We start from the raw sequence: 14,142 nt of genomic DNA, 5'->3' as shown, positions 1-14,142 counted from the left end.
TACCTTTCCAGATGTGCAAGCTTCCCATTCCATGCGAACAAATGCACCCCCCATACCATTTCAGAGATGCAGGCTTTTAAACTGATAATAAATAACCTTAGATTGTACACCCCTTAAGGGTTAGGGACTGATGTGAATGTACAATATACATGTGTAAATTGACAGCGCTATATAAATACCTGAAAGAAATAAATAAACAAGCGAGAATGTCCCTCTTCTCTTTAGACTGGAGGACATGGTACCCATGGTTGCCAAAAAGAAATGTAAAATTTTGATTTGTCTGACCACAGTACAGTTTTCCACTTGGCAACAGAGTCAGACTATTTAAAATGAGCTTTGGCCCAGCAGACGGCTTTGTTTTTGGATTATGTTCTGATATGGCTTCTTCTTTGTATGATAGAGCTTTACCTTGTATTTTTGGATGGCATGGAAAACTGCGTTCATACAGGGATTTTTGAAGTATTCCTGAGCTCATGCAGTGATGTCCATTACAGAACTATACCTGTTTGGGGTATCTAATATTGCATTTTGGCCTTGTACATTGCACACAAAGATTTCTCAAGATTCTCTGAATCTTTTGATAATCTTCTGTATTGCAGATGATATACACTGCTCAAAAAATTAAAGGAACACTTTGAAAACACATCAGATCTCAATGGGGAAAAATATCATGCTGGATATCTATACTGATATGGACTGGGTAATGTGTTAGGAATGTAAGGATGCCCCATTGTTTGATGGAAATGAAAAATATCAATTTACAGAGTACTGAATTCAAAGACACCCCGAAAATCAAAGTTAAAAAATGATGTAGCAGGCTAGACCTTTTTGCTGAAATTTCATTGCAGCAACTCAAAATGGTACTGAGCAGTTTGTATGGCCCCCACATGCTTGTATGCATGCCTGACAATGTCGGGGCATGCTCCTAATGAGACGGTGGATGGTATCCTGAGTTATGTCCTCCCAGATCTGGACCAGGGCATCACTGAGCTCCTGTACAGTCTGAGGTACAATTTGGTGGCGTCAGATGGACCGAAACATGATATCCCAAAGGTGTTCTATGGGATTTAGGTCAGGCGAGCATGGGGGCCATTCAATTGTATCAATTTTTTTCATCCTCCAGGAACTGCCTGCATACTCTCGCCATATGAGACCGGGCATTGTTGTGCACCAGGAGGAACCCAGGACCCAATGCACCAGTGTAGGGTCTAACAATGGGTCCAAGGATTTCATCCCGATAACTAATGGCAGTCCAGGTGCCATTATCTAGCCTGTAGAGGTCTGTGAGTCTCTTCATGGATATGCCTCCCCAGACCATCACTGACCCACCACGAAAACGGTCATGCTGAATGATGTCACAGGTAGTGTAATGTTCTCCACGGCTTCTCCAGACCCACATGTGCTCAGGGTGAACCTTCTCTCCTCTGTGAAAAGGACAGGGTGCCAGTGATGGGCCTGCCAATGCTTTATGGTGCTGGGCAGTGATCACACGGCCCACTAGAGGACGTCGGGCCCTCAGGCTACCCTCATGAAGTCTGTTTTTGATTGTTTGGTTAGAGAGACATTCACACCAGTGGCCTGCTGGAGGTTTGTCGGGCTCTGGCAGTGCTCATCCTTTTCCTCTTTGCACAAATGAGCAGATACCGGTTCTGCTGATGGGTTATGGACCTTCTACGGCCCTGTCCAGCTCTCTTAGAGTACCTACCTGTCTTCTGGAATCTCCTCCATGCTCTTGAGACTGTGCTGGGAGATGCAGAAAACCTTTTGGCAATGGAACATATTGGATGTGCCATCCTGTAGGAGTTGGACTGCCTGTGCAACCTCTGTAGGGTCCAGGTATTGCCTCATGCTACCAGTAGTGACACTGACCCTAGCCAAATGCAAAACTAGTGAAAAACAGTCAGGAAAGAGGAGTAGGATAAAAATGTCAGTGGCCTCCACCTGTAAAATCATTCTTGTTTTGGGGGTCATTTCATTGTTGCACATCTAGTTCACCTGTTAATTTCATTAACACCAAAGCAGCTGAATCTGATTAACAACCCCCTCTGCTACTTAACTGACCAGATATCCTAGGAGTTTAATTGACTTGATGCTATACTCTGATTAAAAAAAAATAAAGGAACACTTTTTAATCAGTGTATTTAAAGTCTTTGCAATTTTACACTGAGGAACATTATTCTGAAATTGTTTGACAAATTTTAGAAATAGGTTTTCACAAAATTGGTGAACCTCTGCCCATCTTTACTTCTCAGACACTTTGACTCTTAGCCCTGGTTCACACTGATGTGGTGCGGCACATCGCATATGAGTCGCACAGGAACCGCACCGCATTCCTGTGAAAATCACATGCAATGTCTGTGCAATGCGATTTGAGCCATACATTTTGGCTCCAATCGCATCCGCACCAAAAAGGTGCAGGACCCTTTTTTCCCGCACCAGATTTGCATTGCAGGGGTGTGAACACCCATTTTAAATACGAATTCTACTAATTGCACTGCATTTTGCAGTCTGTTTCGGGGTGTTGTTAATTTAACATTGACACCCATACCAGATTGCATGGATGCCTTGCGATTGCAATGCGGTGCTGGAAATGCACAGGATTCGTTGCGTTTCCCGCACCGCATTAGTGTGAACCAGGGCTCAAAGATGTTCTTTTTATACACAATCATGTTACTGACCTGTTGCCATTTAACCTATTTAGTTGCAAAATGTTTTTCCAGCTCTTCCTTGTTAGTACCACTTATTTTGCCAGCTTTTTGTTGCCCTGCCCCAACTCTCTCAAATTTTGTTGCTGCCATCAATTTCATGGATGCTTTATTTTTTCTTTTTATGGTACATTTTCTCAGTTGAAACGTGATATGTTTTCGATTGTGAAAAAAATATGGGTTTATGAGATTTATGATACAGATCCCCAGTTGTCTCAGGGTATGTGTCATTGAGTCCATTTCGGCTAGCTTACCTGAGGGTGAACACTTCTATACTTCATGTGCTAGAAAAATTTGCTGGATATTTAAACTGGACAACCTTATCCCCAGGTGGCCTCAGTGCGAAGCTAGAAGTTCAAACTATTCTCTAGGTCATAGTTCCCACTGAAGTATTCCCCCAGGTTTATATTGTGGATCTCCACACTTCGGGACCATACATTTCATATGTCCATGTCCTCCATAGTTTCACTCCATTGACGTTCCACCCCCACTTTGGGTTCCTTAAAAGTCTCTGGTTACCTCATGTAGGACCTTAATGTAGTCTTGTGCAGGCCCATATGTCTCTCCTTCATGCACACATGTATAGTTTTATACATAATTTTCATCATCCTTTGACTTATTGTCTCTTTCCTGAGATGTACAGTCATTTATTTACTAATTGCTTTGGATTTATAATTTTCACTGTCTTTCAATATCTGCCAGTCCAATATTGGATTTTATTAAGGTGTCACATATGCTTAGATATGCTCTGATCCTGTTGAGGATGCACGTTACCCCCACAGGGTTTTACATAGAGAGATACTTTCATTGGTCTATTTATTTGCTCATCCGCAATATAGTTTTTTATTTATCTTTTAAATTCCTCATATTATACATTGCCCCGGGTTGATTTATGAATCAGTATGTACTATTATATATTCTTTCATTATTATTTCTTTTCTATATTGAATTTTTTATATACATATGAATTCTTTTAAGTACCATACGCATAGAGGTATTTTTATTAGTTAAATATTAGAGGCATTTTAATTAATTTAATATCATATTTTTTATTAACCAACTGATAAAGGAAATAACAGAGCATAAAAATATGCAATATATTGTATTGAGACACTACATTACATTGATCAATTTTTACCCTGGTTGGTTCAGCTTACATAAGCTTCTATTTGTGATATTTTAATTAATTTATTATCATCCTCCATAAGCACTTTCCAACTCCTTTTGATGTCTTTGCACTCTCAGGGTGTACTTCATTGAGTGCCGTCAGATCGTGTAATTTTTCCATCCTCTGCCACCAGGGTCTTCGTTCAGGCATGTCTTTCCTTTGGCGATCCCTTGGGGTTCCTGTATGTGTTGTTGCTTTTCCTCCAACCACCATGGGATCCGATCTGGCAAGCTAAATGGGTAATTTCCTTATATATGAGTGGATTGCCTCCTAGCAGTCACGCTGACGAGGAGGCACACATGCCTCAAAACGCGTCCTGACTGTGCATACTCCAGGAGTGACATCAGACATGGGAAATTCCTGTCCTTGCAACTGTATCCTAGTTAAATGGACAAGTCTCATATTGCACACAGTGTTACCCAGTGCCTTCAGCATCCCCAAGCCATGTCAGATGTGGCGTTACTCCTCCCTGATGTCGCTGTATTTCGCTGCTGCAGTACCCACTTTCGCGATCTGCCAGTTGGTTACTCTTGTTAGTGAAATTTATCTTGTTTAAATAAATTGTTGGATTTGAATTACTGCACCATGATGGCCTTTGCGCTTGCACTCTCTTCCCTTTATGAATCACAGACTGAGTATCCCCTCCTGATCCACAAGCTGCAGTGTCCATCTAGTTATCGTAGCAAACCTTTGTCTAGTTTTGGGTTACCCACTCAGTATTCTTTGTAGTTTTAATATTGTTATACTTCATACCATTGCTTTACAATATTGCACTAGTTACTACGCCTTGATTGAGGAAGTTTGGCAAGCAACAGTCTTTAGCCGGTGGCCATTACCCTGCTAGGGCAGGCTTTCTTCATTTCACTTTGCATAGCAAACTCATCCAGGTGCTCTTGATTCGAGCATTGTGTCATCAGTGGCTTCACTAGGGTCCATTTCTTTTTGTGTACACATTTTCATATGAGATTTGCAAATCATTGCATTCTGGTTTTATGTAGATTTTACACAGTGCCTCAACTTTTTGGGAATTGTGGTTGTAAAAGAAATACAAATTGTGTGAGCACTAAGTAACCCACTTAAGATGCTTCTCTTTGGCATTCTGGCATCACAGTAATTTGTCATTTACTTACCCACGCACCAGAAACCTGATTTAGATAGGGTATACATAGTATTTTCTGTGCTCTTGAAGACACCTTGTTTTTCTATCATGGCCACCATGGCCTTCTATCACTGAAAACTGATATCTTTAAATCTCATGTAATATGTACTGTTTAGTGATTTTGTTTCCATAAATGTATAAGCGTGTAACATTTTGTTGTTAATTGTTTTGTATTCCTTTATGTAATGGAGAATGAGCATATATTAATGACGTCCAACTTTAAAGTGAAACCTGAGCCAGTCAATCAGGAGGTGATTTCCCAACAGCCACTTGAAAAGCTGCCTGTCATGCGAAATGTTGACAAAGAACAGGATTCCTCTGACTCAGAACTTCCTTGGGAGGAAAAATATGAAAAAATGTGGGTTGACCATGAAAAAAAGGACGTGAAATCTCATTTTAAAGACATTACTGCAGAGCTAAAACAGAAATTTGGGGAAATATCTAAAATAAAGAAAAGTCCTTTCAAGACTAGTAAAAGTCAGGTAGAGCAGAGCTCCCCTAGCTCTCAGGATTTAGGAAATTGCCCTGGACAAGGAACTAAAACTTCAACCAGTATTGTTATGTATCCAGTTAGTGCTGATGATAAGAGTCTTGGTAATAGTGAGTCAACTGACTGGAGTGAAGACACAAAAAGCAAAATGCAGGATCGATTTATGGTTAGACCTAACCATGGTGAGAAAGGTTCAAACCACAGAAATCTTCAAAATAAAGAAAAGCAATCTTTTACTGTTGGAGTTTCTAACTTTCCTATCAAGAAGAATGTAGGACATCTATCCGCATTATCGACCAAAGTTGTAGGGAAGAGTTTTTTCAATCCAGACTTTGAAAATTTGGGCAATGCATCATTTCAAGCTAAAGACAAAGTTGATTGTGTGAATAGAAAGGAAAGTGATGTACACCAATCTAAAGGTTACAATCAGAAGGTTATAGACAGTCATCATCAGCTGGAAGAACATTTGCTGCAGCCCTTGTCTTTTGATACACCTAATAAGATCTTGGATAAGCAAATGGAACAAGATATGAGAAAATTTAAGAATGAGGTAGGAGTGCTACAATTGGAATTCCTGAATTTGACAAGAGAGAGATCACAACTGCAAAAAGAGGTAGAGGTGTGCATTCTTCAGGCCCTATTTCTTTGCTTCTTTCTGAACATTAAAAAAATAATGTTCAGCTCTGTTGCCCTGTGTGTAAAAAAAAAAAAAAAAAAATCAAGGGACCCCGCACTGTGGATATATACTGGTTCTCATCTTTACCTTAAGTCCATCATCATTCCACTGTCCTTCTGCTGTGGTGTGTTCTTCAATTACATTGTCTTAGCCTCATCTTTAATGCTGTAATCTAATTGTGAATCATAATTATTTTCATTTTCCTCTTGTTAACCAGGCTTTATTGTGTTCTGATAATTCTCATTAATTCAAAATAAATGCTAAATCCCATTGTCCTAATGTTGTGTGTGTGTGCTTCACTTTGCATTCATTTTAGTAGATGCATGTGTATAGTGGACTGCAAATGGTATTCGTCATTTCTTTAATTTGTCTTCTTGCAGGTTGAGCGAGAAAAGACTAATATAAACAAACAACTGGATCTGCAAAAATCAAAAAGAAGCAGTGACATTGAGTGTGAGCTTCAAGGAAAATCACATATTCAACCAAAAAGTACATCAGAATCCAGCTCCCATGAAGGGTAAGTGGATATGTAGGAGGATCTTACTGAAGTTTCCAATCTTTTAGGGTTTCCTATATATATATACAGTGGGGATCGAAAGTTTGGGCACCCCAGCTAAAAATTTGTATTAATGTGCATAAAGAAGCCAAGGAAAGATGGAAAAATCTCCAAAAGGCATCAAATTACAGATTAGACATTCTTATAATATGTCAACAAAAGTTAGATTTTATTTCCATCATTTACACTTTCAAAATAACAGAAAACAAAAAAATGGCGTCTGCAAAAGTTTGGGCACCCTGCAGAATTTATAGCATGCACTGCCCCCTTTGCCAAGTATCACAGCTTGTAAACGCTTTTTGTAGCCAGCCAAGAGTCTTTCAATTCTTGTTTGAGGTATCTTTGCCCATTCTTCCTTACAAAAGTCTTCCAGTTCTTTGAGATTTCTGGGCTGTCTGTCACGCACTGCTCTTTTAAGGTCTATCCATAGATTTTCAATTATGTTGAGGTCAGGAGATTGTGAAGGCCATGGCAAAACCTTCAGTTTACGCCTCTTGATGTAATCCCCCGTGGATTTCGAGGTGTGTTTAGGATCATTATCCATTTGTAGAAGCCATCCTCTCTTTAACTTCAGCTTTTTCACAGATGGCATCAAGTTACCATCCAAAATTTGCTGAAATTTTATTGAATCCATTTTTCCTTCTACTCGTGAGGTGTTCCCTGTGCCACTGGCTGCAACACACCCCAAAGCATGATTGATCCAACCCCATGCTTAACAGTTGGACAGAGGTTCTTTTCATTAAATTCTGTGCCCCTTCTTCTCCAAACGTACCTTTGCTCATTCCAGCCAAAAAGTTCAATTTTAACCTCATTGGTCCACAGAACTTCTTTCCAAAATGCATCAGGCTTGTCTATATGTTCATTTGCAAAGTTCAAACGATGATTTTTGTGGTGAGGACGTAGAAGAGGTTTTCTTCTGATGACTCTTCCATGAAGACCATATTTGTACAAGTATCTCTTTATAGTGGAATAGTGTACCACAACTCCAGTGTCTGCCAGATCTTTCTGGAGGGATCGTGCAGTCAAACGTGGGTTTTGAATTGTTTTTTTCACAATCCTGCGAGCTGTTCTGTCTGATATTTTTCTTGGTCTTCCAGATCTTGCTTTAACTTCCACTGTTCCTGATGACTGCCATTTCTTAATTACATTCCGAACAGAGGATAATGACATCTGAAAACGCTTTGCTATCTTCTTATAGCCTTCTCCAGCTTTGTGAGCGTCAACTATTTTCAGTTTCAGTTTTCTAGACAACTGCTTAGAAGAACCCATGGTGCTGATTGTTGGGGCAAGGTCAGATGAGTCTGGGCATTTAAAACCTTTGAGATTGACATAACCTGGTCTTCCCAGACGATGATTGAGAACAATCCATGACACTGGCAGGTCTCAGCTTGGCAAAGGGGGCAGTGCATGCTATAAATTCTGCAGGGTGCCCAAACTTTTGCAGACGCCATTTTTTTGTTTTCTGTTATTTTGAAAGTGTAAATGATGGAAATAAAATCTAACTTTTGTTGACATATTATAAGAATGTCTAATCTGTAATTTGATGCCCTTTGGAGATTTTTCCATCTTTCCTTGGCTTCTTTATGCACATTAATACAAATTTTTAGCTGGGGTGCCCAAACTTTCGATCCCCACTGTATATATATATATATATATATATATATATATATATATATATATATATATATAATTTTTTTATTTATTTATTTGTCCTACTTTTTATATTTTTGATTGATCCAAAAGATTGCAGTGTGTGTGTCTGTATATTTGCTTTGCAGAATGTGTTTTCCAATGAAATACAAGAAGCTTGATAATTCTGTTTCGTTTGGTTTGCTATTTGTAGAGCTTTATTAAAGCCTGTCTCAAACTCAAACTTGGCTCTACTTCCTGTCATTCAGTTGTATACATGTTTTGTTTTTCTTAGTCCCCCCCATAACATAGTTTACTTGTTGGTCTTGCTACTAGACCTGTTCATTGTCCTCTTTATTTAACAGGCAAAGCTGTCCAGCAAAAGTGGAAGTTGTAGAGGTTGTCAGCTTTTAAAACAAAAAGAAATGTTGCTGCAACTGTTTAAATGTTATGGAATTCTGCTTTCATTCTTTTGTCTCTTGCTTAAGCCCCCGGTCACATCGGGTGCGATTTGGCATGCGATTTGCATGCCAGGTGACTTGCAAATCGTATGCCAAGTTGCACTCTATTGTCCGCTATTAGAGCAATCATATCGGTGCAGTTTCGACTTGGTCGAAGCCGCACCGATTTCTAAAGTAGTGCATGCACTACTTTTGTTGCGATTTGCATAGACATCTGTGTCAGATGTCTTGCAAATCACAAAGAAATCGGCAGGTCACCTGATTTTGAAATTGTGCGACTTCACTGTAAGTCGCACGATTTCAAAATCGGCTTTGTTGTGACCGGGGTGTAAAGTAGTTGTAAAAGCTGAAGGTTGGCTGCAACCAGCTTTAGGTTTCCATAATAATTTACCAAGCTCCTTTTTTGCTTTCACTCTAGGAAAAATGCCAGACATTCTATCCACTCTGTACCAAAGCAAGATGATATGAAGATTTCTAAACTACAGAGGCAAACAGAGAATGGAGATACTCTAAAAGAAGTTGATGACCATTCACTTAGCGAAACCTCACAGAAACCTGGCAAAGGGTAAAGGGGAATTTCTGTAGGACTGATTTTTTTACACTGACCTTTGTTAGAGACTTTGCATCAGGAAATCTGTGGCGTCCTTTCTTCAGCATGTGCGCTTCTCATTGTATGCTGTTATCAAGGGATACCAGTGTCATGAAGGAAGGCATGTACTATTATCGTCAAATAGAAACTTGTGTCCTCTGGTTTAGGGAGCATAAATGGGAGCTGTTCAGTACTGCTGTGCTTGCCAGCACTACATCTTATTAAGTAAGCAACCAGAGAAGGACAGTTTCATCTGAGGCTCAGGTAATTTTTTTTCTTGGACAAGCAATATTTGAACCACAACGGGCTTGGTGAAATTGTAGACGGGTTAGGATGAGATTTTGTTGCAAATATATTGACAAAGTTTGGTTATGGTCGTATCCATCATACACGGGGCCAGTAGGTTCATTTGTATAGGCAGTGTGCAAAAAGATATATATATATATATATGGGTGCCTTACAGGCACCAGTTTGTAGCTTTCATTCTGCAGGTGCATGTAGAATTACAGCTGGAATCTGGGTTTTATACTGCATACCAAACACTTTTTTCTCACTGGTTGGAAGTGTTGCTTTACTGTCAGTTTTGTAGAAAGAATTTTCAGTGGTTAATGCAGCTACACCACATCCTGAAGGCTATATGATAACTAGTGCTATGTATATTCTCTTTAAAGTTTATACACTGTTTAGAAGTGTATTCTGTTATTTTACAGTCTAGAGATAATTTAGAGATGTGCAAGCTGAAATGTATTTCTGCATTCATTATTCTTCTTTTTTTTTCCATTTTAGGGCAGCCACTAAACCTGTTGATGAAAAGTCTAAGGTATAATTATTTGCATTTGCTATAATTCTGGCTTTGTCCATCTTAGGGTGCATTTACCAGGTGCATTTACCATATTATAATAAAAAATCCAGCAGAGACAATGAGTCCCCCTTGTATTGGCTGGGGCGAAAAATATAACCACAGAGGCATAGGAAACCAGAAATCTAACCTATTAGCAGAAATATCTGCTATCAAATTGGTCAGAAATCATAAATAATGAAAAATGGTACAGATAGCAATTAGGGATTGAAGTGGTTCTTTTGTCCATAGCAACCATGCTACCATCCTAGTCTTCTCAGGAGACAAAGTATGAGGCCTGCTTGTTCAATTTGGACAACAGCAGCAAATTTTTCACCATTTTTCATAAATGAGACCCAGAACAAGAGATGTTTATCCCAAAAAAAACAAACGCTTCTTTGCAGCTAATGTGGACAAAAATTGCTTAGATTAAATAAACCATGCTGGGGTTTGACTTTGCTGAAGGAGATTGTGGGTCACATATTAAACTCTTTTTATATTAGTAGTATTCTTATTTTTAATGTTTTCTCTTTATTTTTCCTCTGTCCTGTCCCCAAGACAAGTCCATTTGTTTGTGTGCACTCCCAGCCGGTGCTGTGTGCTTCTAAAGACGCACACTATGCCCAGCTTGCTATACCACATTCATTCCTTTCAGAAGTTTGACTGACGCCAGCAGGAGATTATCGCTCTGCTGCCTTCAGTACCCTTTTCTGCAACCCAGAAGATCAGGGAAGCAGTGCAGATAATGGGGACCCAGTGATTGTGAGCATGGATCGCAGGTCCAGAGAATGGCACTGGGTTGATTTTTACCTTCATAAAAGAATGCATTGTTGAAAAAAAAATACCTAGAATTTACTACCTAGAGTTTTAAAGAGAGCGGAAAATGGTTTTTAATGTCAACATCTTACATACATACATGTTTTACAAGGCAAGTTTTATGCTTGGTATGTAAGTAGTGGAAATAAAGAAACTAAATTTGTTTTTCACTTTTTAGGACGATGATGAGGATATGGATGACTTTTCACAATCATCAGATTCAGTAACTGAAGAATATGAAGTCCCTACCTCTGCATTTAGAAATGCCATGCTGTTAATTGAGCAACTTAACCTCGAAGGCCAAGGTAATTAAAAAGTAACCTGTAGACAATGCAGTAACAGTTGTAGAAATCTTTAAATGTAGGAAACTTTCTTTGATTATATATAGCTGTTGCTGCCAGACAATTTGGCAATAATCTGATTTGTCTAAAGAATCAGGCAGTAAATGAAAGTTGGCGTTTCATGACTGATCTAACCTCAATCATTCTACAAACTTGCAGATTTGCAGCAGATGAACTTGCATATTTATGGCTATAGTGAAGGGAGGGCGGGTGCTGCAGGCAGTTTGTCCAGTCAGGTACCTTGGTGGGCTGGCCTTTTAATTACATCTGTAAAGCCCAATGCTGGGCTCCATGTACATTGCTCCTCCTTGTGGCCCCCTCATTGACAGTATTCTCCCTTAGGGGCTATGACCACATTGTCATGCATCCAGAGTATGTGCTTAAAGGATAAGTGCACTTTAAAATGACTTTAAAATTTGTAATCAAGTCTTCATGTCTTCGCTGTCCTGACCACACCTGTGCATTACAGCCCTATAGGCTTCTATAGATGACTGTTTCCCTTTGTCTCCAATTTCGAGCCAGTGCATCTTTGGGTCTACAATTTACCAGCGCTTTCAGGACAGTGAAGACTTGTGGCTCTGGTTGTAAACAAACACCAGAGGTCATGGGCATTGGACTCTGGGATGGGAGAAGTATAGCAGCTCTGGCTTCTCTCTTGGCGTACAGGGGCTGGTAGAATAAAAGATATTTATAAACTCTTATTTTGTGTTATTTAACAAATTAGTTAGCCTTAGTGTACTAAAATCAGTTTTGTTCATAGTGCTGCTTATAATGCTTGTCTTTTGTTTTGACACCATAGTAGTGGTGCTTTGAATGCTTTGAAAAAAAACCTTGGTCTTTTATCATTCCAACAGATTTCATTATTTTCAAACTTCTATTGCTTGAATATAATACAACATGAAATATGGATGGCAGATCAGTTGTCATTTTTTCAGATAATCGTGCGTGAATGAATAACCATTGTATTTTTTATGGCTCAGATTCTGTGAATTTGTTGAAAATTCAAAATATTATTCATGAGTATGAACGGGTAATAGAAAAAGAAAACCGACGACATGCATTACTGGCCAAAGAAGTTAAAAAACTGCGTGAGGAACGAAAAGAAATGCAGCAAATGACAGAAAAAAACAGAGAGCTTAAGTCTTTGTTGGAATACAACAAAGTGGAATGGGACAGTGATGTAAGCAGCTTAAGGTGAGACCATCATTGGGTATCAGTTTCTGAACCTTTATTGCAGGTGGAGGTAATGCTGTGCTGGCAGCAGTATAGGTACAGATTCAGCCATTTTACATTGTAGCCATACTTTGCTCATTGAGTACTTGGACGTTTGTTTGTTTGGTTTTTTTTGGTTTGTTTTTTGTAGGCAGGGGAATAATTCTGTCTCATGATTTGCTTTTTTTCCAAGAAAGTACTGCTACTTTTTAAAATAACAGTAGCCAAGATTAACCTGTGAGATAAATAGCTGAAGAGTAGAGAAACAGACAAAAAACTTAATGCATGTAAATCTGTAAATGATGTTTAGATGTCTTTACTTGGGGAGATCATAAGCCTAAGTCCTTTTTACAGTGTTCCAAAGGGTACCTGACTTGGTCTGAAAAAGCAACTTTACTGGAGATAGAATTGCATATTCTTTAGTTGTTACAAATAAGCACTCATCATCAATATTGATTTGTATTAACCTTTGTTATGTGTCCTTCATATTTACAATTAATTTTCCCAGTTTTCATCAGCATGTGTGATTTGCTCCATAGAGGATGTATTGTAATAGCTGTATCCCCACACCTAGATGCACAGACCTTGCTGTACGGTGTGTGTGAAATGTGCTACACAATGTACTGTGTAGGACCAAAGTCTAGCTCTTCTTTTAATTTCATTCTTAAAGTGGTTGTAAACCTCTGACATGAAATATGAACACACACATATACAGTCATGGCCGAAATTGTTGGCACCCTTGATATTTCTCCAGGAAATCATGTATTTCTCACGAAACGTATTGCATTAACACATGTTTTGCTATACACATGTTTATTCCCTTTGTGTGTATTGGGACAAAACAAAAAAAGGGAGGAAAGAAAGCAAATTCGACATAATGTCACACAAACCTCCAAAAATGGGCTGGACAAAAGTATTGGCACCCTTTCACAACTGCGGATAAATAAGAATGTTACAAGCATGTGATGCTCCTGTAAACTCACCTGGGGCAAGTAACAGGTGTGGGCAATATAGAAATCACACCTGAAAGCAGATAAAAAGGAGAGACGTTCACTTAACCTTTGCATTGTGTGTCTGTCTGTGCCACACTAAGCATGGACAACAGAAAGAGGAGACGAGAACTGTCTGAGGACCTGAGAACCAAAATTGTGGCAAAATATCAACAATCTCAAGGTTACAAGTCCATCTCCAGAGAACTAGATTTGCCTTTGTCCACAGTGCGCAACATTATCAAGAAGTTTGCAACCCATGGCACTGTAGCTAATCTCCCTGGTCGTGGACGGATGAGGAAAATTGATGAAAGATTGCAACGCAGAATAGTCCGGATGGTGGATAAGCAGCCCCAAACATGTTCCAAAGACATTCAAGCTGTCCTGCAGGCTCAGGGAGCATCAGTGTCAGCGCGAACTATCCGTCGACATTTAAATGAAATGAAACGCTATGGCAGGAGACCCAGGAGGACCCCACTGCTGACACAGAGACATAAAAAAGCAAGACTACAG

At 39.3% G+C, this 14,142-nt stretch overlaps 1 protein-coding gene across 4 annotated transcripts in view; it reads left to right on the top strand.

The window, feature by feature from the left end:
• Window positions 1-14,142, top strand: part of ANKRD26 (ankyrin repeat domain 26) — a 124,650-nt gene that overhangs the window by 71,485 nt on the left and 39,023 nt on the right. For 3 of the 4 annotated variants that reach the window (XM_089672102.1, XM_089672104.1, XM_089672100.1), the window contains 6 exons: window positions 5,224-6,141; window positions 6,579-6,715; window positions 9,263-9,409; window positions 10,220-10,253; window positions 11,266-11,392; window positions 12,409-12,622. In XM_089672102.1, coding sequence (XP_089528228.1) covers window positions 5,224-6,141; window positions 6,579-6,715; window positions 9,263-9,409; window positions 10,220-10,253; window positions 11,266-11,392; window positions 12,409-12,622 — 1,577 coding nt within the window. The remainder of the gene's footprint in view (window positions 1-5,223; window positions 6,142-6,578; window positions 6,716-9,262; window positions 9,410-10,219; window positions 10,254-11,265; window positions 11,393-12,408; window positions 12,623-14,142) is intronic. The other variant, XM_089672103.1, reaches the window with a different exon arrangement.

Source organism: Staurois parvus, unplaced genomic scaffold (genome assembly GCF_062004578.1).
Source record: "Staurois parvus isolate SC_StPar_1 unplaced genomic scaffold, SC_StPar_1.0 ptg000120l, whole genome shotgun sequence".
Classification (NCBI taxonomy): Eukaryota; Metazoa; Chordata; class Amphibia; order Anura; family Ranidae; genus Staurois; species Staurois parvus.
Note: the sequence above shows the minus strand (reverse complement) of the source record. Positions and strands in the feature narration are given on the sequence as shown.